This window comes from Nuphar pumila, chromosome 7 (assembly GCF_984573655.1).
Source record: "Nuphar pumila chromosome 7, dmNupPumi1.hap1.1, whole genome shotgun sequence".
NCBI classification, from domain to species: domain Eukaryota; kingdom Viridiplantae; phylum Streptophyta; class Magnoliopsida; order Nymphaeales; family Nymphaeaceae; genus Nuphar; species Nuphar pumila.
Window position 1 is genome coordinate 110,300,313 of NC_143255.1, and position 27,253 is coordinate 110,327,565.

At 36.3% G+C, this 27,253-nt stretch overlaps 1 protein-coding gene across 1 annotated transcript in view; it reads right to left on the bottom strand.

Moving 5' to 3' along the window:
- Window positions 1-972: 972 nt before the first annotated feature.
- The window catches only part of LOC149832910 (protein PAF1 homolog), a 37,065-nt gene continuing 10,784 nt past the window's right edge, over window positions 973-27,253 (bottom strand). Inside the window, exons 3-12 of the mRNA XM_090014775.1 lie at window positions 18,892-18,999; window positions 18,528-18,708; window positions 18,365-18,444; window positions 18,137-18,256; window positions 11,073-11,178; window positions 10,785-10,871; window positions 10,555-10,623; window positions 10,253-10,324; window positions 10,006-10,170; window positions 973-1,463 (exon numbers count right to left, since the gene is read on the bottom strand). Coding sequence (XP_089870901.1) covers window positions 1,326-1,463; window positions 10,006-10,170; window positions 10,253-10,324; window positions 10,555-10,623; window positions 10,785-10,871; window positions 11,073-11,178; window positions 18,137-18,256; window positions 18,365-18,444; window positions 18,528-18,708; window positions 18,892-18,999 — 1,126 coding nt within the window. The 3' untranslated portion in view covers window positions 973-1,325. The remainder of the gene's footprint in view (window positions 1,464-10,005; window positions 10,171-10,252; window positions 10,325-10,554; window positions 10,624-10,784; window positions 10,872-11,072; window positions 11,179-18,136; window positions 18,257-18,364; window positions 18,445-18,527; window positions 18,709-18,891; window positions 19,000-27,253) is intronic.

Here is a 27,253-nt window from a genome sequence, read left to right on the forward strand (position 1 = left end):
GTATTATGGTGCTCCTGGCATCATGTCCAACATTGTGTTGTTTTGACATGGGGCACGCATGGTGAGTCCTGTGACATAGCCAGATGGTAAAGTATATTACCCTGGAGGGACTAAAACCACACCTTTTCAAGAATTTGATGGAAACATGAGTTTAGTTCCTTCCATCAGGCAAACACTAGAATTATGGGCCTGGTGAGGCTTCTCTTTATGAAGAAACTTCACTATCAGTATTAATCACAATCTAAAACTCTGCAAGATTTCATTTTATAGCAGAAATAAAAAATAGACAGATCCAGCATAAAGATCTTTGGCATGCAAAACCATTGTATACCACCATCAATAAGCACCAGAGTAAGCAATATTTTCTGGGCCCAGAGCACTCAAGCCAGGTACAGATATGCAAGTTTAGGTATCTTTGAGGTTCTTTGATGGGCATAAAGAATTTACCTTGATAGTCACCACCAAACCGATAGAACAAAAGGGTTAGAGAACATGTTAGTAGAAAATTTCGTAAATACCAAGCCAGATCTCTTTCAAAAAGATGGATAAAAGTTTTCAGAAAATATTCAGGGAAAGAAAGGCCATGAAATTAATTAAAGCATGTGAGAATGCATTCAGTCTTAAATACAAATAGGGGAGCATCTGGACAATAAGGCAAGTCTTAGTCAAGAACTATGGATAAGAAAGTGCCCAAAACCCAGGCATGTTGAGGTGGAAACATTCGGTACACTACGGCTTGTTGGGCATCATCACAACCAGAATCTAGAGAACTAGGTACCTGTGTTAAGAACATGCTCGTGCAGGATAAACAAGATGTTAAATAGATAGAAAGGAAAGCCTCTCAGCTGTACACTAGTCAAGTCAACAAAACTTCTGACCAAATAACTAATGTAGAGATAGCAGTTCTGCACATGCAAAGAAAAATTCCAAAGAATGTGAAGTTTAGATGTACAATCCCCTTTCTTCATAGTACTGAAAATAAATATATTTAAATTAAAAAAAATAGTTAGATACAAGATACATGAATGTGCTTAGAGCAGCACAACTTGTGGAATTCTCATACAAGGTTTCTGTTGAAAACAAAAGGTGCAAGATTATGATTTTATAAACTTGGGGAAAAAGAAACCATTTCCTGGCATCCACATTCTGAAGCTGACAACAGTTGAACTCAGTATTTGCAGACGTATAGACATGCCATGCATGTCAATGTGCCCAACTTGCCCATCGTTCATTTATGAATGTGATCAATTCAAGCCAATTTCTTCCAGAAGAAGCAGAGCTTCATGCTAAATTGGAAACTTTTCTTCTCATCACATCAAACAGTATCAATCTGACATGTCATCCCCACTAAAATGTTCCAAGTCCAGTTCATGCGATGTTCTACGCCTTTTTTCATGGTTATCTTCAATTGGAGATCTTCCCCGCTTTGAGTTAGAAATGACTCTCTTAGCTTTGGCATAACCCTACATATTTAAAAGAAAAAGTCAACAGGATAAGGATTGAGCTAAATACCATCCAACAATAGGAGGAAATTAACTTTTCTTTCAGTATGAAGCAGTGTTGTGAAAAGCCTTGAGGCATAGCGCCGCACTCCACCAAAATCTAAAGCGATGTGTAAGCCTCGAGGCGTAAAGCGTAAGCCCCAATTTTTTTTTGAATAACTTTAAAAAAACTATAAAAAAATATCTAAAATTATAAATAAATAAAAAATGCTTTATTGATGAAGGAATTATGCTTTATACCTAAACAAGAATAGCCAAAAAATAATAAACAGAGCATGTTTGGGCTTGGCTCATTTACCAAGGGACCGAGCTAGTGACTCGTCTTCTTCTTGGAAGGACATAGGACATTTAGGAAGATGGTTTCTTGAGGGAACCATCCTTACAGGTTGCTGGTGTGTGGTGTTGGTTTAAGTCTATCATCTTTCCATTGAATGAAAAAATAAGAAATTCTTTTTCCTATTCAATAACCATGTTATGCTGACATCTGCAGAGTTTGCTAATTTCATAATATTAGTTATTTGCATTGATCACCTAAAGCTTCCCTCTTTGCCTCGATGAAAGGCAAACCAGAGAAACTTAATCCTCAAGCTCCTCTTCAGGACAGAAACCAAAAACAATTCTATGAGCAATACAAGTTCAGGTATCCAGCTTCCAAGAGGACCTGTACAAGTCATAGTGGAAAGCTACATGATCCTTCATGAACTGCAGAACAGGTGCCTTATAACTAATTTCAAGAAAAATGTGATCAAATTGACTCATGGTTATGAGGAATGTTTCCAGCCAGTAGAAGTTCTACATTGCAGAAAATCTGAAACTGTACACATGAGCTTTCAACATACCAATCACCTTTAAGGCTATAAAAGAACTTGTCAACCTGAAGCTGAAAAGTTTCATAAACTCGGACAAAAAACTACTCATAAATGTTCAAGTGGATTAGATATATAGTCAACAGACAAAACAGAAAGAATGAGTGGAGTGGTTCCAGAATCATGTAGATACATCATAGATCAAGGGAGGAAATAGGCATAACCCCAAATAACTAAAAACCATGCATCATACACAAAGAACTGGTATATGTGAAAGACAAACATAACAACAGTATGAGGATAAATTGAAATGAGGTGATAAAATGTTCTTTTTAGGGCTACAATTCAATACAACTCTCATGCAACAGCGAGACCAACCCTGAAAGATGATACAATGACTACACACTTAAAAAGCACACTTTCTGCTGCTTATTTTCAATGGAAAAAAACTTTAAAAAGGACTCAAATTTGACAAGCAATGACACCAAATGAAATAAAAGGCCCAAAAGTTTCAAAATGAGATCAGGTATACCTTCTTCTTCTTCTTCTTCTTCTTCTTCTTCTTCTTCTTCTTCTTCTTCTTCTTCTTCTTCTTTCGAAAGGCAGGCTCGGGTTAGGTTGACAGACGAGACAGAGAGAGGTGAGAGAGACGGAGACGAGAGGTGGGAGAGAGCAGAGAGACCAGGGAGAGACTAGCAGAGAGGTGAGAGAGAGCAAAGAAACGAGAGAGAGCAGAGAGACGAGTGAGAGTAGGGTCGGGGGCCCTGATTTGTAACCCTAAATTTTAGTCAAATTGGAGCTTTGACCAAAAAAATGAGGTGTGCCTCACCCCGAGGCGTACGCCTCAGGGCCTTTATACTTTATACATGCACCTTATTAAGATTGGACTGCACACGCATATACGGGTCCAAATCTAGACCTGTATCTCTATCTTTATAATATCGGGTCTGGACTGAAGAGTCTCAGACCCAACCCGATTTGGTGGTTATAAGTCCACATAAAGAAATAGGGCATGACATAACTGGAGACAAGAAGATTTGTTGCAGCCGTTCTCCCTTCCAGCAAACAGCTAGAAGAGCCGGATACTAACAGGTGTGTTTCTTTCATGGCATCTGAGCGAGTTGAAGTCTAACGACCAGGTCCAGTTCTTTCTCCCTCTCCTCTTCTTCTTAAAGTTCCACCTTCCTCTCTTCTTCTTCTTTGATTTTCTGGTCGTACCTAATCGACCTAATCGTGTCCGAGAATGTGAAGAATCTCTTGATTTCTGCTCTTTCTGAGTTAAGTTTTAAGCAGACTGAGCAGGGAACTTGGTACATTGACTTTGGGGCTGCTGCACATGTGACTGGTGATGCCGGTAAGATTTCTCAACTCATTCCTTATCATGGTAAATTCAGTATTAAAACCGGAGATGGTGCCCTCCATCCTATCTCTTATGTTGGAAACGTTTCTCTTCTACTCCCAAACTCTTCACTTCTTTTATCAAATGTTTATCACTCACCCAGTATTGTTAAAAATATTGTTTATGTTTCTAAACTTGTTGATGATACTAATTTTTTTGTCGAATTCACTCATTCTGTTTGTGTCAAGAATCTTCTCACGAAGAAGACGCTCGTTGAAGGAAAACGACAGGAAAATATGTATGTCCTCAAGGAGTCTCATACTGCTCGTGCCGCTCCAATAAAGTCACAGACAGCTCAGCCAATTGTAATGAAGTATGCGAAAGAATCCAAGAATGCCAATGCATTCACTATGTCCAACACGGACAAACAAAACAAGCATAAGAGAGGAAATCCACCAAGGGATATATGAAGGGCCTTATAACAAGGCTACACACATAAAAAGAATATCCCTTTTATTGGAGAGGAGCTCTCTAAAAGCAATACAAGATACAAGGGGGTTCCCCCTATTTATAAGCAAAGGGGGCTCCCAATAGAGTCGTTGGGAGCCCCCAACGGTCACAATTGTGACCGTTGGGGGCCCCAACGACTCCATTGTGGGGCCCCTTTGGTATCCCAATAAACATTTTAGAAAATAAAAAACAGAAAAATAAAAGAAATAAAACAAGTACCCCTATTGGGTACTTGTAAAAAGACCATAATACCCGATAGACCATAATACCCCTATCGGGTATTATGGTGAATACATCTATATATATATATATATATATATATATATGTATTATTACATATGTCTTAACACCCCCCCTCAAACTTTACGGGGAGATGACCGAAAGTTTGCCAAAAAGAAACAAGAAGCGAGGAGCAGGAAGTGCTTTGGTAAAGAAATCTGCAAGTTGATATTCTGAAGTGACATATGGCAGTGTAACTGTCCCACGAAGATATTCATCACATACATAGTGACAGTCCATTTCAATATGTTTAGTCCTCTCATGAAAGGTGTGGTTGCTGGCAATATAGATTACACTTTTGTTGTCGCAACAAAGCTTCGAAGCACCGGTAATTTCGACTCCCATATCTTGAAGAAGATTTCGAAGCCACACAAGCTCCATTGTAGTAGTTGTCATAGCCCTGTATTCTGCTTCAGTAGAAGACAATGAGACTTTCTGTTGTTTCTTGCATCTCCAAGCAATTAGCGAATCTCCTAAGAAAACACAAAAGCCAGTAGTTGAGACTCGATCATTTGGGTTTCCTCCCCAGTCAGCATCAGTATAAGCGAGTAAATCTAAGGAAGAAAGTGAGGATAGGAATAGCCCTTTAGTCAAAGTATTTTTGATGTATCGAATGATCCGAAGCACAACACTCGTATGCACAGATGTAGGGGCATGCTGAAATTGGCTTGCAGAGTGCACAGCATGAGCAATATCAGGCCTGGTGATAGTCAGATAGGTGAGGGAGCCAATGAGTTGCCTGTAGGGCGTAGGATCATCCAGCAGAACTCCATCCTCCAGTCGTAGTTTAGCATTGATAACCTCGAGAGTCTCCACCTTTTTGTCATCTGAAATCCCAGATTTGGAACATTTGTCTGCAGCAAGCTTCATCTGTGACAAAATATACCCTTGAGGAGAGTATGTTACTTCTATACCAAGAAAGTACCTGAGAAAACTCAAATCAGACATATCAAAATTATGTTTTAACATATTTTTAACATTAAGAATACCACTTTCATCATTGCCAGTGATGATCATATCATCAATATAAAGCAGAAGGATGATGATACTATTATTTGCACGTTTAACAAAAAAAGCAGTGTCAGTATAACATGAACGAAATCCCAATTGTAACATGATAGCACTAAATCTATCATACCAAGCCTTAGGGGCTTGTTTAAGGTCATATAAAGTTTTTAATAATCGAAGAGTTTTACCTTGGTTAACACTAATTCCCGGCGGAGGGTCCATATATACTTCTTCATTCAACTGACCATTAAGAAAGGCATTTTTAACATCTAATTGAAATATAGGCCATTTCTTAGATGATGCTACAACAATTAGAGTTCTAACGCTTGTCATGCAAGCCACGGGGGCAAAAAGTCTCCTCATAATCGATGCCATATTCTTGTGAATATCCCTTAGCAACTAATCTAGCTTTAGAACGTTCTAGGGAACTGTCACTTTTGTTTTGACTTTGTAGACCCACCGACATCCTATAGCTTTTTTATTTGGAGGAAGTTGAACTATTTCCCAAGTTTTAGCCTTATTTAAAGCATCTAGTTCAACTTTTATTGCTTCAACCCAATGAGGAATATTTTTTGCTTGATTATAATGGGAAGGTTCATAGTAAGAATGCAAGGCTATTAGACAAGCTCTATAGTTAGGTGAGAGAGTTTCATATGAGACAAACCTATTAGGTGGAATTGATTCTCTAGAAAATCGCCTAAGGGAGGTTTCTTCTAGGGGTTCATTAAGCCGCAAGAATTTTTCTAAAGCACTAATAGGTTGTGCTTCCTCACGCCGAGTGTATACTTGGAGATTGTCACCATTAGTTGGTGATACATCATTATTATGAGTATTTTCTAAAAATTCTGGATGACTCAAAGAGTCATCATTTGAATCTTCTAAAAGATCATTGATAAACATATAATCAATTTCATTTGGTTTTTCCAATATTTCAAATCCATTTTCATCTTCTAAAAAGGTCACATCTTTGGAGACAAATAACTTATTGTTTTTATAGTCAAAGCATTTATAGCCCTTTTGATTTTCACCATATCCTAAAAATACGCATTCTATTGCTTTAGGTGACAATTTATCTCTTTTATGTAAAAGAACAAAGCATTTACACCAAAAAATACGAAGACAATTGTAATCGGGTGTCATATTGAAAACCTTTTCATAAGGAGAGATATTGTTCAATTTTGAAGATGGCATTCTATTGATTAAATAGGTGGAGGTTAACACGGCTTCGGCCCAAAAACTTTTAGGAATATTTTTAGAAATGAGTAATGATCTAGTGGTTTCTAAAATATGTCTATGTTTTCTTTCCGCTAGGCCGTTTTGTTGAAGAGTTCTTGGACAAGATTTTTGATGACAAATGCCATGTTGTTTTAAATATGATTGAAACTCATTTGATAAGTATTCTCCACCCGAATCGGATCTAAGAATGGATATGTGACTTTGAAATTGATTTTGAACTTTTGCTGAAATTCTTTGAAGAAGTTAAAAACTTCTGATTTAAGGTTAAGAAAATAAATCCATACATATCTAGTATAATCATCAATAAAGGTAACATAATATGAATAACCACCTTTGGATAGAACCGGAGATGGTCCCCATACATCGAAATGCACCAATTCAAAAGGTCTTGTTGTCACAAAGGTTCTAACAAGAAAAGGAATAGACTTCATTTTTCCAAAAATGCAATCTTTGCAATTGATATCTTTTTCTTTATAAAACTTGTTTCCAAAAGGAAAAAGATACATTTTAGAGTAACTTGGGTGTCCAAGCCTTTTATACCAAGTTTCAATACTTTTGTCTTGGACATAAGTACAAAATGAGGTATTTGGAAGCATTAAGTTATCCATAAAATAAAGATCTCCCTTCCTATGGCCTTGCCCAATCCGCTTCCCGGACCGGAGATCCTGCACAAAGCACCCTTGGGATGAGAAAGATATTTCACATCCATGGTCGACAATTTGGGAAACGGAAAAGAGGTTAAGATTTAATTTAGGAACTATTCTAACTTTTGGAACAAGAAAATTTTGAACATTTTTAGAATCGAGAGTTCCAATACCATTTATTTTGAGAAAAGTTCCATCGGCCGTAGAGACACAAGATATTTTTGAATTGGTGTGCACGTTGGTTAATGCATTTTCATGAGGAGTCATGTGAAAAGAGGCTCTGGAATCTAAAATCCAAGAGTACGTACCGGGAGGTGATGATGAGGCAATGGCGGCACCGGAGGTGGAAGAAGTAGCATTTAGAATTTGTTGGAGAGCCAAGGAAATTTGACCAAGAGTATCTTTGAGATCCCCGTTCTTGCCTTCATCTTCTTTGGTGGAGGATTCCTCAACGGAAGCCACCTTTGGCTTGAATGCCCCATTTAGCTTTGAGCAAACAGGTTTAATATGTCCCGGCTCATAACAATGATGACATATAATCATTTTTCTTCCACCACTCCCTTGTTTACCAAAATAAGGTGGCTTGTATGTTTTAACATGATTGTCGGGTTTAGATACGGCAAGAACTTCATCTATGCTTTTACCCATGCTATGCCTAGTCTCTTGTTGAGTAATTTCAGCAATAGCCTCTTCTAAAGGAGGAAACGTAGATCTATAGAGAAGTGAGGATCTAACTTGTTCAAATTCGGGACGAAGCCCAAATAAAAATTGAAACAATCTATCTTGTTCCATTTGTTTTTGTCTTAGTTCCACATCCTCCGTAGCCACCCATTTAGGCTCTAAAAAAGTCAATTCATCCCACAAAGCATTTAGAGCACTATAATAGTCTTGTATGCTCATGTCGCCTTGTTTTGTGGTTCTCACTTTTTCTTGCAAAAAATAAGCTCTTGCAAGATCCTTTTGGGTATACATGCCCTTCATAAAAAACCAAGCTTCATTTGCCCGGCGGAATTTTGCAATATTTGCACATACCTTAAGTTCGACATTATTCATAAACCATGCTAGGATTTTTGCATGGTTGCTCTCCCAATCTTCCATTTGGTGATGATAATCTTCAATGGCCTTGAGACGAGCATCACCTTCAAGTGCTTTCTCTTGATCTTCTTCCATCTTTGTGAGCTTAAGTTGGGGTTCCGGAACGGTTCCCATTACATCACCCCAAAGCTTCTTGCCTTTGAGATTATTCTCCATTGCGGATGCCCACATCATGTAATTTTTCCCATTGAGTTTGAATGATAGATCGATCTTGACTTCCATTGCTACAAAATGAAGATGTGAAAAAGAAAGGAAGTAGAGAGAGACATGATTTTACCTTAGAAGATCGTATGGCTCTGATACCATGTAATGAAGTATGCGGAAGAATCCAAGAATGCCAATACATTCACTATGTCCAACACGGACAAACGAAACAAGCATAAGAGAGGAAATCCACCAAGGGATATACGAAGGGCCTTATAACAAGGCTACACACATAAAAAGAATACCCCTTTTATTGGAGAGGAGCTCTCTAAAAGCTAAAACTTCCAAAACTAATGCATCATTAATAATCAAAACTAATTTTTATAATTTCATGCAAAACCAGATGTGTAACTATGGTTAAACAATCACCGAGGTGGTATCCCATGTGGTAAGCGGGGTCCTGTGCTAAGCTGAAGGCCCGGTTTAAGAGATATCTGGTAGGGGTCTGCCTAACCCCAGCTTGCCTTTCAAAAAAACAACAACCAACTGTTGTTTTTAAACAACAACAACAATCTGAAGACAGTGAAGCAATGTTAAAAGTGAGCTACCTGATCTGCAACAGCATACAGAATTGCAATAATACAAGGTAGGCAACAGCATACTACTATACCAATAATGCATGCCAAGGCAATGCATAAGACAACGAAGAACACGTCAAAAGCAAGGAGAACCACACAGAGCCTGTAAATCACAAGGGGGTTCCCCCTATTTATAAGCAAAGGGAGACCAAAGGGGGCTCCCAATAGAGTCGTTGGGAGCCCCCAACGGTCACAATTGTGACCGTTGGGGGCCCCAACGACTCCATTGTGGGGCCCCTTTGGTATCCCAATAAACATTTTAGAAAATAAAAAAACAAAAAATAAAAAACAGAAAAATAAAAGAAATAAAACAAGTACCCCTATTGGGTACTTGTGAAAAGACATAAAACAAGTACCCCTTTCCCAAAATGGATTCATAGGAACGTCCACAATATGTGGCATATTTAAAAGTATTAACTAAAAGTAGATTCAGGCAGCCAATTTTACTTGGGAAAAAATAGAAGCTTGTACACAAAAACCTAAAGCTTTGTTGGAAGCAGATGACATTTGAGAAGTTAAAATAAAAGTAAATCACACATTTGATATGCTACAAAGACAAATGTTGAAACCAATAATTATTGACATAGACTGAAATGAAGAACATTCCATATCTATCATTAGCAAATGTTTTTATTGGGTCCATCCTATAATGACAACAGTGGTATGTAGATGGTCAGGCCCAAAGATCAAATTAACATCAAATGCAAAGGAAGAAATCAAAACTTCCTACAACACATACGATAAGCCTTTGGTTCTGAAACAGGAAATGAATCTCTAACAGTATGAGAAGGCTGAAATTAGTACCTGATCGGAAGAAATTCCTCCATGCTCATTCTGGTCCCCAATAAAAACAGCTGAACTTCTCCTCACTGACACTCTTGAAGGTACAGGATAATGGGTATCAGCCTCATCCATAGACCTTCCCTCCTTTGCCTTCTTTTTCTGTAATACAAGCTTTGTTGGAAGAGGCTGCATTACATCAAAAAAATCACAAGTCATTGCAGATCATTCACCAATCCACTAACAGTATACTTCTAAAGCCAGTTGATACCAAGTATCTGGCTGCTTCTTCATCAAAATGAACAAGGTATGTGGTGGGACCTTCAGCTTCATCACCCCTGACCTATGAAAGACAAGGAAAAGGCATGCATCTAGAAATGGTTAATCTACAATCAAAATGTGCCAAGAATTTTTATTTCCTATCAAGTAATAATTCAAAGGGCCAATGCAAAAAGCAACACACACACACACACACACACACACACACACACACACACACACACACACACACACACACACACACACACACACACACACACAATAGTAAAGAAGGTGCCAAGATTGGATACATACATCCCAGTGGTACTCTCTCACCCAGGAGTATGTCATGTCTTCATTTTCATCAAACATATCCTTTGAAAGCTGCCATAAAAGTGGAATGACCAAGTATCCATTAGCAACATTAATTTGAATACTAGTTGAGAAGTAAAACATAAATCAAATGTAATGCAACATTAAGAGTACAAAGAATTGTGTTTTCATCTACATCACTAGCCATGGTTGGAGAAATAAGCAAAATATACCTCTTCAGGAGCAGGAACCAAATATGCCAAGAACTTCTCTGGTTTAGATGAGTCTGAGCCAGTGATTACAAAACTCTTCATAACAGCCTGAGAAAGTGATGAAAAACATGTATAAGACAAGATATAAAAAATGAGGTAAAACATAGCATGAATGCTCAAATAAAATGGCAGTAGCAACGGAAACAACTTGGGAAAAGTAATACTGGATTTAATACTATAGTTACAAGTTTATCAAAAAAGGAGAAGAATTAGCAAGCAGGATATTAATAAAACACAGCAAGTTGTCACCTTTGATTCAAGATCATCACAAATATCTCGATCTAACTTGCTGTAAATTTCGGAATCAGCTGTAGGATCGCTGTCAAAGGCCACAGTAACAAAGCGGTCTTCGTACCTGGAGATCAGAACCATTGCCATCAATTGGAAAACAATGATACTGGACCAAAATGTTAACTCAATTAAGTGAATTACTGAGAATTTTTTGACCTTTGTAAAGAATCCTCAATTTTTTTCTCAACCGCCAACCATATCCTACAACCTCAGGAAGAATTCACATCTTTACTCTATTTCTAGGAGTATGTGAGTATGGGTATTCATCTAAAGAATAAATCTGCATTCTGAGGTAAACACTTCATTTTTGGTTTTAGCACAAATTTCCTTGTTAATATTCCCAACAATCACAGTGACAAGCTTGATCCCATATCCATTAGATGAATTTCCTTGGTTTCACCTTTACTTAGAAAACAGTAAATTCTAAGATACCAAAATATATAAAATAAAAAAGTACATGTCCGAAACGCCATCACTTTACATGAACCAAAGAATATGTAAATGAAATTTAGGAACTTCATGTTTAATTGCTTAGTTGTATCATTTACTGTGTAACATCCTTCCCCCATTTCATATATCAGGCTCCACCTCCCAGGATTGCAAGCCTCTGTTCAAGGAAATCAGAATAGGAAATGTAGTTCTAATTACCTTGTCTTTATGAAGCTCCCGAGGTGACCTTTGTATATCAATGTAAGTGAATATTCTTATGTATCTGCTTTTCTCTTCTCCCGTGCCACTGTCATATCATTCTTGTTATAATTTCCCATTATCTAATCTCATACAAACCACTAGAGAGGTTACTTCATATTAGTTGACCAAGGAGAAAGAAAGCATTGTAGGATTTCTCCCTAGAGAAAGCTAGACCATCCCATAAAATAACAAGTTTATCTCAGGAGATAAATTTGTTCATCTTATGAGTTTTCAACTAGGAAGAAATACCTGAATTTAGTACTCACAGCTTATGCTCAGTCCTTCCAGTCATATAGACCTGGACCCACCTATTTCAAGGAGGAAGAGATGCCCCCTTCAGCGAATCAGCAGCTTCTCTCTTGCAATATTTGATCCTTCAAGTATAGAATCTTCCTTATCAAAGATTGCAAGTGCATTTTGCTCTCTTTGCTAAAAGGAAGACTATTAATTCATACTGGTTAGTTACTGCAGACCTGATTATCCTATAGATTAATTTGATTTAGAGAAAGTTATCTTGAATAACCTTTCAAATTTAACATATGTGCAAGTCAATGACTCCTAGGAATTAAAAAAAAAGGGGGGAACAACTTGATTGCAGGCTGAAGTGACCAATCCATATACGGAGTAAATGATCATCAAAATGCTGGCTTGAGAAATTCAGTAAATATTATTGAAATAATTTGTGCAGACCAGATCCTCATAAACAGGTATGATGCAAAGTCCACTATAAAAGCAAAGCTAATATTGGGGACAAATAAATATGAAGGACATGGGAGTAATAACTTAGTTAATAAAAGTGGCTCACTCCAAGAAAGGGATGCTTGTTTTCCAATGGAAGAGCATCTTGTACTCGAAGTGAAGTCTGTTAGCTGTTTAGCACATTATAGAAAAATCTGATCCGAGATCAGACATGGTAAGAAGACATTAATTGCATCTTACAAAAGAACAATTCAGATCTTGTTTAATCAACTGTTATAGAACCCAAAGCATGTATATTATTAGCCAGATTACACATTGACCTCTACAAGCATCACATGGAATCAATGCTATGTTCCCAGATGGCTGAAGGGATCTCCTCATGAAAGACTTATATTATCTGCAATAGACACCTTGTGGTATCTACAGAGTTGCATGTGGATTAATACAGATCATGTAAGGACAGAAACTTGACTATAGATTTTTGTATATTTGCAAGTGGAAAGTTGGATGAGCAAAATAGCAAAGAACAAGCAATTGTAGCCCAATCAAGCATTAACACAAGATGCATAGCCATGACCCTGACTACCTCCAAACAGGTGCGGCAGACTTGAATGAATAAATAGAAGACCAAACAGACAGATGTAGCCTAGTCAAGAATTGACACAGTGCATACCATAGTTCAACTATTTCCCCAACCAATATGGCAAAAATTATTCTTAAAGGGTTGGGGTTTCAATCATAACAAATCTCTAACAATGACTGGTGATATGAAAGAAGCAACGCTCGTTTCTAAATCTCAACCTCATTAGAAGATAGTGATGTCGAGCACATTCATCTGAGAAATGGTGCAACAGGGCTAAATATTGTAATATCGTGTGTTTTTCCATGATTTTTAATTTCGCAAACTTTGAATTTTTAACCAAGTATTTTATGAGATTGATAAAAAATCGTGGAAAATACCATAAAAATAGGTGACGTCAATTGTGTCTAGGCATGGCCCGGGGCCCACTGACAAGACCTAGTTGAGACAATTAATATTTGTAAAAAAATTTGTTTTTAACCTTTAAAGTCAAGCAAAAATAAAGCAAAATTCAAGTTATATTCAGGCGAAAATCAAGTAAGTATATCATTAGATGTATATCGTTAGATGTGTCTCATAATTCTGAGAACCTTGGTGCTTCATTTTTCTGAAATCGGGTTACGGTTGGCCCGAAAATCACGTTTTTCAAAAATGACCCACCTCTATTTTTATATTTTTCTGGATTGGAGTGGACCGGATCCGATCCGTTTGATCCAAGTTGATATGGATCTAGACCCAATCCAAGACCCATATTAATTAGGATCTGGTCCAGGTTTGATCCATATTGATTTTAGATATGGATTTGGATCTTGGATCTAGATCCGAAATCCAAGTCTAACAAATTTAAAACTTTAAAATCAAATTAAAGGTTAGATTGAGTAGAATCCTACTATGAGAGGACTTCCAGTGGAGAGGTGACACTCTTTGGGATATTTTTAAAATTAATTATTTAATAATTAAATATTAAATAACTAAATACATTTTAAATTTATTTATTTGATAAGGTGGAGTTCTACGTGAAGTAGAACTCTACCCAAATGAGTTCTCTAGAGGGGATGACCCCCTCTAGATAAACATTTAATTAAATAATATAAAAATATTAAGAGATAATAAAGGAGAAGGTTTAGAGAGGTAGAGTTCTAACCTATGTCACACGGACTCGGCTAGGGAGGTGCCGCACCCGAGTCGACACGCCCCGACACGGGTGCAGACAATGGTGCGGCTTCGGACATGGCCCGGACTCGATCAACGCCGAGTCGGACTCGATTAACGAGTCGAGGCCGAGTCCATCCTTGTTTTAGACTCGGTCAACGTTGACTAAGTCCAAAAATATCTATTTTTAGGGCAAAAGACAAAAAAAATAATCTTTTTATATATTTTTTTAAAATATATATATATATATAGCATGAGTCTCAAACATAAGCCCCAGAAAAAAAAAATTCTGGGGGGCACTGCCCCCCCCTACGGCCCCCCGCCCGCACAGCGGGACCCACGTCGGGGGGAGCCCCCGAACCCCCCTTTCTGCAAGGGCAAAAGTACAATTTGCAAAGTTTGTAAAAGCACTCATGCTGGTGCCAAACTTTAGAAGACAATATCCACATATATGCACAAACTGGATATATTATTATATATATTTTAAAAAATATCTATATATATATAGCCGAGTCCCCGTGTCTATAATTTTTAAAATTGCGCCACACCCGCACCCATGTGACATAGGTTCTAACCCTCTATGAGAGAGAGTCCTCTAGAGGGGACGTCACCCTTTAGAGGAGTCCTCTAAAAAAGAGGAGATAAAACAAAAAATATATATAATAAGAAAATTAAAAATTTCTAGAAATAAGATAAAAAGGGGCTGGATTCCCCCTCTCTCTATAATCGTAATTCTAGAGAGAGAGGGAGCCCAACTCGTGGGAGAGAGTTATTTTTCTAAACAGTGTAGCTATGTTCGGATCTGAATCATATGGATTGTAGGGTGCTATATACATATTTTGGGTTTTACTTAGCATGTTATGCATTCAATTATTATGTTGCATATGTGCATATCATACTCATGAAAAATCTGAATTTATTTTTATGGTTGCATATATATGATCATGTGCATGTTTGAGAGTTTAGGAATGAATTGGATCATGATAACGTGTGTTGCAAGCATCTCTTCACATGAGTATACAAATTGGTTTCATGTGCATTCTTGTTGTGTGATTAAATGTGCATTGTTGGACATGTTTTGTAACAAGTGTATTGCATGTTCACTGAGATTTTGCAAAAAGATGCATAAATCACCCTGAAACTCTTTTGTGGTCAGATGTGAATTACTGCAGGCCATGTGGACCAGGAGTATATGTTGTTTATTTAAATTTATGCATTGCAAAATTTATTTTTAAAAATTATTGTTTTTCAAAAATTAATTGCACTGTTAAAATGTGGCGGGTCAGGGCCCGAAATTGGTTTTGCATATTGATTTGCAAAATAGTTCGTGTGAATAACCTGAATTTGTTTAAAAATGTAAAAGAGGTCAATCAGTTTAATTAATCTCTTCCTTAATGTCCAGTGTAATTAATCTCTTCATTGATGTCCCTTTCACAGTGTGAGAATCTTAAATGGCGGTTTTGAGAAAACCGACAGGATACTAAAACCAGAGTTACCAGTCGAGGAAGCGGGAGCGGGAAGCGTTACGGGAAGCGGGAAGCGAGGCACTTTCAAAAATTTAGGAAGCGAGGAACCGTGGGACTACTTAGAAGAAAACTCTGAACCGTCTCGGAAGCGACCAAGGAAGCGAACCGAAAGCGAGGGGGAAGCGAAAAAAATGGAAAAAATGGGGAAGTGAGAGGGAAGCGCATTTCCCATAAAAGGGAAACGTGCTTCCCATAAAAGGGAAGCGCGCTTCACAAAAAAGGGGGATGCTTCCCCTCACGCTTCGGAAGCGCGATGTTTCGTGCTTCCGAAGCGCGTTTCCCCTTTTACCTAGGCGCTTCCGATAACTCTGATTAAAACTCCACGTGCGAGTGTGCCCCTGAACCCGATATGGTGGTTCACCTCTCGGCTACGATTTTAGGGAGATTCAGTCACTTTGCCTGAAAGTAATTTTGTTGACTCAGCTGTAGTTTTAGTATACCAAGAAAGTGGCGTCAATGGTTAAGGATTTTCATTGATGTTCCGGCATTAGGTGAGGATTCCTAATGTTTTGATGGAAGGTGAGGATTTCTGATATCAATCGAGAAACAAGTGTGAAACCCAGTAATAAAATACAAATTGTGAGTTAAGCTACAACTGGAAACCTAACTTGGACTTCGAGAATTGTTGTACCCGTTGGAAGCATCTGCGGGTTTAAGGAAAAATGAAAACTAAAATTGTGCAATTAATATGGACATGCATAGAAAAGAAACTCTGATAAATAACTTAACAAGTTATTCATGCATGTGTATTGAATCATGCATCTTTATTGTTTTGCATTAGTTTATGCATTCATACTTATTCTATCTCGTATGATATTGGTTATTGCATGATATTTGTTTTAAATGCTTGAATGGTAAGTCGATTATGAAATTTGTTATTATATTCCTCTGAAATTATGCATAAATTTGGTTTATGTTGTTTCCTCTCTCTTTAGCTTTTTAGAAAAATTCGTACAAAGGACTATGGTTCTTACTCCGTCTTTTCAAAACTGTTTTTTTCAGAACCAAGTACACAGTGATGGGACGACTTGCTATATGGAGCCTGCGAGATTTGCGTAACATGTTTTGGGTTCTAGATAGAGTGGCTCCTTATGATAGATTATTTTATTATTTTAGCTTATATGACACTTATTATATTGATTAATAAAGTTGATTATTTTTTCATTGATTCAATGCACTATCTCGCATGGTTTTGTATATATTAAATTTGTGAGACCCCAGATCCTTGGGTTTTGTTTCCACAATTGTTTTTAAAAAAAAAATCTACTTTTTACAAGGATAAGATGGGGTCGTTACAAATATATTTCAGACATGTTTGCAAAAGTTCTGGCCTTGCACAAGGTGAAAAATAGTTGGTAATTTAAGTATGATTCACATGCCAGGTTGATGAATAGTGTTCAAGACTTCAAGATCATTATCTCATGTTTTATATGCAATTCCATTTGTCATCTGGCTTTTATTTAGGTTTTTATCTTTATCACCGAGATATGTTCGATATATACATGCTGGATCAAGAGATAGTGACATCCTTATATTGTGTTACATATGTACTATTATTTAATGTTTAGATTTTGAATTAACAATTTTATTTTTATTTTATTGTTTTCATATGTATATATATAATTATATATGTATATATACAGAGAGAGAGAGAGTATAGGATCAAGAGATAGTGACATCCTTATATTGTGTTACATATGCACCATTATTTAATGTTTAGATTTTGAATCAGCAGTTTTGTTTTTATTTTATTATTTTCATATGTATATATAATTATATATGTATATGTACAGAGAGAGAGAGTATACTGTGTGGAAGTAGGCCTAATTTCTTGGGTCATAATTGCTATCTTATTAAGTGCCGCCACTATTCTCTGACTCCTAAAATGTTTTTCATATTGTCCAATGTTCTAATCTTGTTAGAACCTGTACGTATAAATTGATGCACTTGTTTGGTTTTCCAGGTGACACCTAGGCAACAATTAGGCTCTGTTTGGAAACTAGTAGCTAGGTCCGGAATTTATGCATTTGGTAAAAGCTTGGTCAAACTACCTTGGTGGTGGCTGTTTGGAAGAATAATGTTGAGGTAGTTTATGTGTTTGTGAGAGGTGAGACTGTCTCCCCTTTGTATTTGCATTAAAAGATGGATTTGGTAACTACCACCTCCAAGAGGTGCTAGCTGCCAAATCGAGGAATTGGCAGCTGCCACTTTTTCAAATGCATAAATTTCCTCCAACTGCCAGCTCCCAAATAGAGCCTTAATCTTTAGGAAGTCTAGTGTCTGGCACCACTAGCGTTTTTCACTACATATATCATGCACTGCAACAACAACAAATATTTAGACTCGAGCACACAAATAAAAAGTTTGGAAGATACCTGTCAAAATCGGGCAGAAGTGGCAAAATCTCAACAGGCTGCAATTCAGGTTTAGTTTGATGTACTGGACGTAATTTAGATGCCTTGAATGATTCTTCAATAGCCTGAATTTGCCTATCCCTGGAAATTTTCAGATTATGAAAATTATGAGAATTTAGGGAAAAAAAGGGATTTTTGGAACCCCTGGATAGTTAACAGTGAAAGAAGTCAATAGTCTAGAAAAACTACCTATTATTGAGGTTCTCCAAGAAAAGGTTACGACCTTCCCTTGTTTCTCTTAATTCCTTGGCTTGCTTTTCAGTTATGGACTACATAATTAAAACATTAATTTTTAAAAGTTAATCAACACTTAAGAAAATCATTTTTCTCATAAATCAAGTATATATTTTACCTGTTTTGCAGCATCCAAGCTAATGGGTGAGATATATTGAGTTTTCACCAGCCAGGAAACACCTTTATCAGTAGGACGATCCTTCCTTCTGATTCCATCTAGTTTGACTGGTGTTGCTACGTCACCATCACGCAACAGCTCTTCATCTTCAGGAGCAAGAGCAGGCCTTATACTGGGAGTGCTGGTCAAGAGGCAGGAAAAAAGAGAATTTGAGCATTCTAAACACACCATATGCTTCAAGTTTTAATTTGTCTTGGAGATGCCAAAGCATAGATATTAAGAAAGTTCAGGAAGAGAATAAATGAAAACACTTAACACAATTCCTGTAGGAGAATCGAAAGATATGACAATAAAGAAATATTACTTGTAGACACTGATATCAAGTATGTCAAGTGGTATTCCAAGGTCTGGCTCATGAAAAAGCTTTGGTTTATGCATCTTCTCCAGCGATGTGATGTTGAATCGGGTATATCTGCAACAATGTGACATAATTTATGCATCACAATGAGATATAGAAATATGAAACTCCTTATGCAAAAGCTCATTAATAGATAAGGTGCCCCATACAGGAGCCAAGATTTACTGTTTCAATTGAGAAAATTGAATTTGTATTTTTTTATACTACTTTGAGTCTGCAGGAAAAAAATATAAAAATTAAAAAGTCAAATTAAATTTCAGAGCCATATCACAATGCACGCCAGCAGCCACAGCTTTCCTCCTTGAACACATATATCAACAAATAGACTGGCAAGTTATGAACTATGATGGCTCACGTTCTTCATCAAGTACAGCCATATTGTCATGAAAGCAAGAGAAATACAAAAAACCAAATAGGCAATACAAACAGTCACTACCAATGTCATGGAAGCAAGAAAAATACAAAAGAGCCAACATAGACAATACAAACAGCCATTACGGGCAATACAAAGCACTAAGTTGTTAAAATGTATTCTTCAATCATTGTAATCATATATATATTTTATATATATAAAGGATGATACATATACATATATGGTATATATGTATATGTATCTTCCTAATTATATATATAAAATATATATCTCTATTATTAGTCGTAGGGGTAGTTTAGTCATTTTACTTATTTTTACGCATATTACATTTGGAATATGATTGTAATTTTCCTTTTCTTTTTTATTTTTATTTTTATTTTTATTTTTCTTTTTATTTTTCTTTTTTCTTTTATTTTATTCTTCTTGTGGGAGGCTCCCCAAAAGAGTCGTTGGGAGCTCCCAACGACTCCTTTGGGAGCCCCCTATGTAGATCCTCTAAGGTGTTATAAAAGGGGTCTTCCCCTTGTATTTTGATATTCTTGAGGGAGCTTTAGCTCCATTGTAAAAGGGTTTTTACCTTATTTTTCATAATAAAGAGATATTCTTTTAGCCCTTTGGCTTAACCCCTTTGTGGGTTTATGGGTTTAGCACTTTATGTGCTTTTGGTTGCCCCTTAGTGGATTTGTGTATTTGCACCTTTAGTGTGCATTTATGGGTTCATTATCGAACCCTTTGTTTTCTAACATAAGTCACAAGAGCAAGAACAATCATAAAAATAATAGTATTTTATTCATAATAAAACTCACAAAGGAGTTAGAATGCTTAAAAGAGCATCAAAGGAACAAGAGGGGGTTCACCCCTATTTATACACAAGAGATAGTCTCAAATAGAGTTGTTGGACTCTCTATGTTAACTAGTCCAAAAAGAACCTAACTAAAAAGAAAAAAGGGGAAAAATAGTTACAACATACTTACATATATAATATATATACGCACATACAATAGACGGATACAAATATGTATACATACTATATGTATATACATTTTAACATATATATATATATATATGAATCAATATATTTTAACACTCTCCATCAAACTTACGGTGTGATTACCGAAAGTTTGAAAATACAAAAACAAAGGGAAGGATCCAAGTCTTCACAAAATGTCTTCGTCAGCTATCTCCATCTTCATGATATGATGCATCAAAAACAGAATTTCTTTCTCAACCTATATCATCTTTAAGGACATGCAGAGAGAACAAAACAAAGGTTTCAACTACACAAAGTGGCAATAGGAATAAGAGTCTTAAAATCATAGATTACAGGTTATATGTATATAGTTTCAAAACAAATATATTTTGAACAAAAATAACACAGATTAAAGTAGATGGATATAATATTATAGTATATATATAAATATATATACATATATGGAGAGAGGATGGTTAAGTAACCCAACAAAACATAAAAGTACTATAAACTAAACAATTTTTAAAAAGCAAATAAGATATGCACCTTAAGCAATAATTCCAAAATTTTAGAAACATTAACAACAATTCAAGCAAGGTACAATAGCCGTTAAGATAGACACAAGGAATATACTTCAAAATCAATTTTTAAGAATTTCTCGTTTAGACAATCATAACCATAAAAACAACATATTTTTCAAGGAATAAATTCTGAACATAGTAGAATTTTGATTACTAAAGTCCAAAAGGCAAGCACATATTAAACATAAAATATCAATAAGATATAAACAATCTTGCAATAATGTCCCAAAGGGTTAGGTAAACATTTCAAATAAAGATACAACTCATTAATTATACTAAGCAAAACACAACAACATGTACATTAAATGTAAGAATTTAAAGGAGCTCACAATAAACAAGGAATTAATTAAATTCATACAAAAATGCAAGATAACCAACATGGAACAAATCCAAATACCCTCAACATATATATCCAACATGTAATTAACGCATTTTTAATGAAATCAAGAAGTCTTCACACACTTCAAACAATATGCTCAAAGCAAATCCTCAAAGAGGTATAAACACAAAAACCACTCAAGGGCTAATCAAGAACACTCAAACATAAAAAATATATTCTTTATTGATGAACAAATGCATGAAAATTTTTCAATGAATAATCATTTTTTATGCAAGAGCAAATGGGCACCAGAAAAGATAAGAAAATACATAGAGAGATTTTAAAAATCCCATATACAACAAATCATAACAAAATATATGATATTTGCAAATCTCAACTTTAGTTTGCTCGCCACAAGCAATTACCTCTTTGACCTCCAACTCAACATCATCAAAATTCAAGTCTATCAGCGAATAAGACAAGAGATCAAACACAATGCCTCTTATGGGCTTTACAAACATACAAAAAGTGTTAATAAACAAGGACCGCTTATGGGTCAAATATCAGCTACAACCACAAGAGGTGCACATCCCTCACCTCACAAATGATTGTAAAACTACCATCAATACTATCAGCTACAACAGGTGCACTGATAAACAAAATCTCTTATCCAAAGAAAAATCACTCAAATAAGAGAGAAGAGTGGAGAAAACAAGAAAGGTAAAAATACTGTAATGAAACAAAATTGATGTCAAGAAGATTTGAAAACAATATTCAAATCAAAGCAATAAATTTTGCAATAATATGAGATTTAATACACAAGGACCAATATGGTCACAAGCAAATAACAGTTGAGCCATCACTGATAAAGATCAATACGAGCATCCAATAAACAACAAGGGTCAAATAAGCAATTGAGTGATACAACTCACTCATAGAACCAGAGGTTAAATATCTGTATGTGAAAGCCAAAACAAGCACCAATATTGCACTCATAAATCGGCAATCTAAACTGATAAAAATATAAAGGTGCACACATAACTCACCACAACAACTATCTCTGGCTCCACAAAATCGAGGTGCACATAACTCACCTCGAAAAGGCCAAAAATGGATGCATCGAATAAAAGTATAAACTAAGTCAAAAGAAAGAAGCAATAGGAATAAGAGTCTTCAAATCAAGTCAAATAACAAGATTTTGAATCCTCAAACAAGTTTAGTAACACTATGCAATAAATACAATCATATGGCAAGATACAAGCAAATAGGTAAAGCACAAAGGGCCACTTAAAGAGCACACTCAACAAAGTATGCAAAGGAGTGATAGTCTACAAATATCCCCAATAATGTCCACCAAAAAATACACAATGGACAAAGAAAAAGGAACTCCCAAAGGAGTTCACCCACAGCACTCACAAAGGGGCATACTCACAAAACCCATACAAGGGCAGACATAGAATACAATCATAAAACTATGAAGTTTTATAAATGAGAAAATATGCAAGAAGCATAATACATAGATCCCCATGTAAGTCAACATGATGTTAAAAACACGTAAAATAATGTTAACTAAAGGATCATAAGATAAGAAATACAATAACCACAAGGTACAAATGCCTCAATCCCAAAGGCCACTAGAAAGCGAACAAGAGAGCACTCAATAATTATTTTTAATAATCTTTTAAAAAACGCATTAAAATGTATTCATAAACCTTATCGAAGAGAAATCCCTCAAGGATGAATGCAAAAATCCCATAAGGGACAAATAATTCATGAAGAAAACATGGTCAAAAAAACATAGGAACGAATAAACAAACTTTATGTAAATATAAGACAATCTCAAGTACAAAGATCATATATCAATAGAACAAAATTATGAGTACAAATTAAAATTTGCAAAAAAATGAAAAAAAAACAAGATATATATAACCACACATAACCTTAATATTTCTCAATTACATAAAGTATTTAAGTTTCTCATAAGAGAATGTCAAAGAAATTTTAAACACAAGTTAAGCAAGATCTCATAAAATCACGCGAGCGAATATTACACAAGATTATTATGCAAAATTAAAAAACAAAAATTTGAAATCATTTCAAACTTACTTAATCAAGATTGAAAAATAACACCAATATGAGCTCAACTAAACACAATAATTTTTGAAAAACCAAGAAAACATAAAGGCATTCAAAAGAGCTCAATCATGTGCTTAGAATCAACCAAGAAACAAAGATTTTCTCGAAAAGATTTCGAAGGAGCAACAACCAACTTTTAATAGTTTTTCTTTTTCAAAAACAAATGCTTTCTCATACAAAATGCATGAGATAGGCAACAAAAGGAAGAATAAACAAAGAAATTTTAAAATACTTACCGGATAAATATTCTCTTTTCTCCATGATCAAAGAATACCAAAATGACCATTAAAAGCCAAGATGGTTGTATCCTAGCTCTGATACCATGTCATGAAAGCAAGAGAAATACAAAAGGCCAACATAGGCAATACAAACAACCACTATGGGACCCATGTCATGAAAGCAAGAGAAATACAAAAGAGCCAACATAGGCAATACAAACAGCCACTATGGGCAATACAAAACACTAAGTCACAAGAGCAAGAACAACAATCATAAAAATAATAATAATTTATTCATAATGAAACTCATAAAGGAGTTAGAATGCTTAGAAGAGCATCAAAGGAACAAGAGGGGGCTCACCCCTATTTATACACAAGAGGTAGTTTCAAATAGAGCTGTTGGACTGTTCCAACAGCTATAAATAGAGTTGTTTGACTGTTCCAACAGCACTATTGACTAGTCAACTCTATGTTGACTAGTCCAAAAAGAACCTAACTAAAAAGAAAAAGAAGAAAAATAGTTACAACATATTTACATATGTAATATATATGTACACGCATACATATATACTATATATTTGTGTGTACATATATATGAAAAAAAAAATCCACCCAGTACATTTGTGTGTGTGCAGGTTAGGTGGCTAAGACACAAATAGGTGCTGGTTGGATCCAAACCAAGCCCGTGCCAGATTTAGAATGGACAAAGGTAGTTCTAAGTTATTATTGGTGGGGTTTAATTAAAAGATTAAGACTTTTTTTGTTCAACTTTTCGATATGCAGTGAGAAAAGGAGAAAGAAAAAAAGTAGGCTTGAGAATGTTTCAAGTCTCCAATGGCCTTAATGAGTGAATGGCACACCAAGAATAAGGCAGCACAAAAGGCACTCCAAGTCCAAAACTGGGCATTCAAGCTCGGCTTGGAGTCATCAGCACTGAGCTCAAGCCTATGTTCAAGCTCAATTAAAACTCTTAGCTTAGCTTCAACATAGCTCTATGAACAAAAAATTAGATGGATGTGTTGCCATGTCCCAGTAAGAAGACTTAGGGCATGATTGATGGCTCGTCCCGTGCGTCGCACGGGACGAAACAGACGTTTAGAACATCTTTTTTAACAAACATTGGATGCGGCGGACGGCGTTCTGCGCGTCCATCGCATCTAATATACAGTGTAATTTTTGATCCACCTCCCCCCTGTTACAAAAAGAACAGGAATGAAGGGAACCGATCAAAACTTTTTCGTGCATCGACGAGCATGCCATCGTTTGCACTGAAACGAAAGCCGTAATCGTTGAGCCCCATTCTTCTCTTCCGGAGTTTCGCAGGAGGTCTGAGAGTGTTTTCCCTCTCTCGACTGCAAGCCCTAGTTCTTGATCCCCACGTTCTTGATCATCGGATTCGTGCAGGTATGCCATTATCTATCCATCGTCTGTCTTTTTTTTTTGTTCCTTTCCCTGTTTTCTGTTGAATTTCACCATCCATGTGTAAAGGGTCTTTGCATACAGAAACAGCCATCAGCAGGTCACAATCTTCCCTATCAGTCCTCTAGATGGCACCCATTCATGCATCCACCCATTGGTTCATCAGTCTTCTTAACTCTCACATGTATGCCCAGCCATTGGAGATGGATTCTTGATGTTATAAAGGCCTTTGGGTGAGACATATATTTTGGTATATACACTTACACTTACTATTTCGAGAAACCCATGCTTTTCAAGTGGACCTCACACTCATTTCCCTTCTCAACTAATGTGTGTGTGAGAGAGACAGGGAGACAAAGAGGGTAAACACCTTATGGCATGATAATAATTGTTGGCAATTGTCCCAACTAGCACAAATAGGACAGGTTAACGTCTGTAGGGAGATGGAGATGGGGATGTGGGTGATTGCTTATATCCGATAAATCTAGATTTTCCATGAAAAAAGAGAAAAAAAAAGAGCCACAGAATGAGCCAAAGAATGGTCTCACTACAGCTTGCAACTTAAGTAGGATATATGTTCATAACTTCCAATCACATTCCAACTACTTTCTCTGTTCATGTGCACAAGTGAGGAAGTGTCAAGCCTACTCATTAGCAGACCCATCAAGTTGCTTTGCAGAGACAATGCAAATTGCAAGTTGCTTCTGGTGGTGGTGGTTCCATGGAAAGGCATTACTCTAGCTTTTTCATGTAGGGATGGTAACCTACAGATTCATCGAAACATGGGTCTGGTGTCTTGTAGATATAACCTAAAGAGACTAAAACATGGATCTATCTTGGGGTACAAAATGATGCATTTTTACCATAATAAAAGGCTATTAGCTTGGGCAGATTGAATGCCTTTGTTTTTTTTAAGAAGATATTATTTGTACCATATAGTAATAAAACCAGTACAGCATTACAGTGCCAAGTGATGAGATATCACCTGCTAACGGTGAAAGACAGGTAGCACAAACAAAAACAAAAACATACAAATTCAGTGGGTCTAGTTGTTGTGGGGGTAAAGCATCAGCAGACAACAAGAGAGACAGACACAACTGTCATTTTATCTGCAACTTTTACGTCATGGGTTTTGAATCTAAAATGGTTGTGGGATTTCAGTTGCTCTCCTCCTCTGTCATGACTAAATTGCACTGGTTTCTGTTGCAAGCTTGCTAATTCTGCAAATTCTAAGGTCAGAAGGGACTACCGTGGCTTGGTATTTGAGAGCATGTCTAGTGAAGATGTTAGATTCACAAAAGTTTAACTGTTTTGACATTACTTAGACCAACGGTAAGATACAACATTTCTCTTGGTCTTGGTTTTCTTTGGCTTGTTACAACATTATGTCGAGATGGCTAGATTGTTGTTTGATTACTTTTCTTGTAATGTTGGTTTATAAATTGGTAGATATGCAATATATCCCTTTTTTGCATGTTTATTATAATCCAGAATGGCAGAGGCAATGGATGAAGTACAAGAAGTGCAACCAAGTCAGACTGAAAAAATGCAATGGAGTACACCTCAGGTGGACTTCTTATTTGACTGCATGATAGAGCAGTCTAGAATACCTGCAATGAAATGCTCTGGGGGCTTGAAAGAGAAGGCCATGAGAGTGGTGGAAAGTCAGATGAAGGAGAAGTTTGGGGTCGAATATACCTTAGAAAAAATAAAGAACAAGTTGAAGTGTGCCAGACCCAACTTGACAATAATGAACAAAATCTATTGATGATTTGTTATATTATATGGATGCAACAGGAGGTGCAGCAACTAGCGGTGCGTGAAAGAGCTACTACACTATGTTCGAGGAGATGATGCATTTGCTTTGTCGTGATACTATTTCGGATTTTGTGCTTTCTCCTAGTATATTCATGTTTTTTAATGCTGAAGGGATGTATACTTTTTTGGGCTTTCAGTGGGTGGTTCACACAGGATGATACTCTCTCACATATTATACTCTCAATTTGCACATTTTGGATTTATGATATTGTTGATATTTTAATGAATGAATATGAAGATTTCCTCAGTATGACATCTGAAGCTTCCGCTTTTTTAGTAATCTGTCAATTCTAACTCAGTTATCATTTTTGCCAATTCTGTGGACACCCATCATTTTTTCTTTCATGGATGGCTTAGCAGATCCATCCTTCTATAGCAATCAGGACAATTCTCCACACCACAGACAAGCACAGATCAAGCACTCTTTTTGTTATTCTTTGCTTGTATGGTTAGAACAAACAATTTCTTTTTATA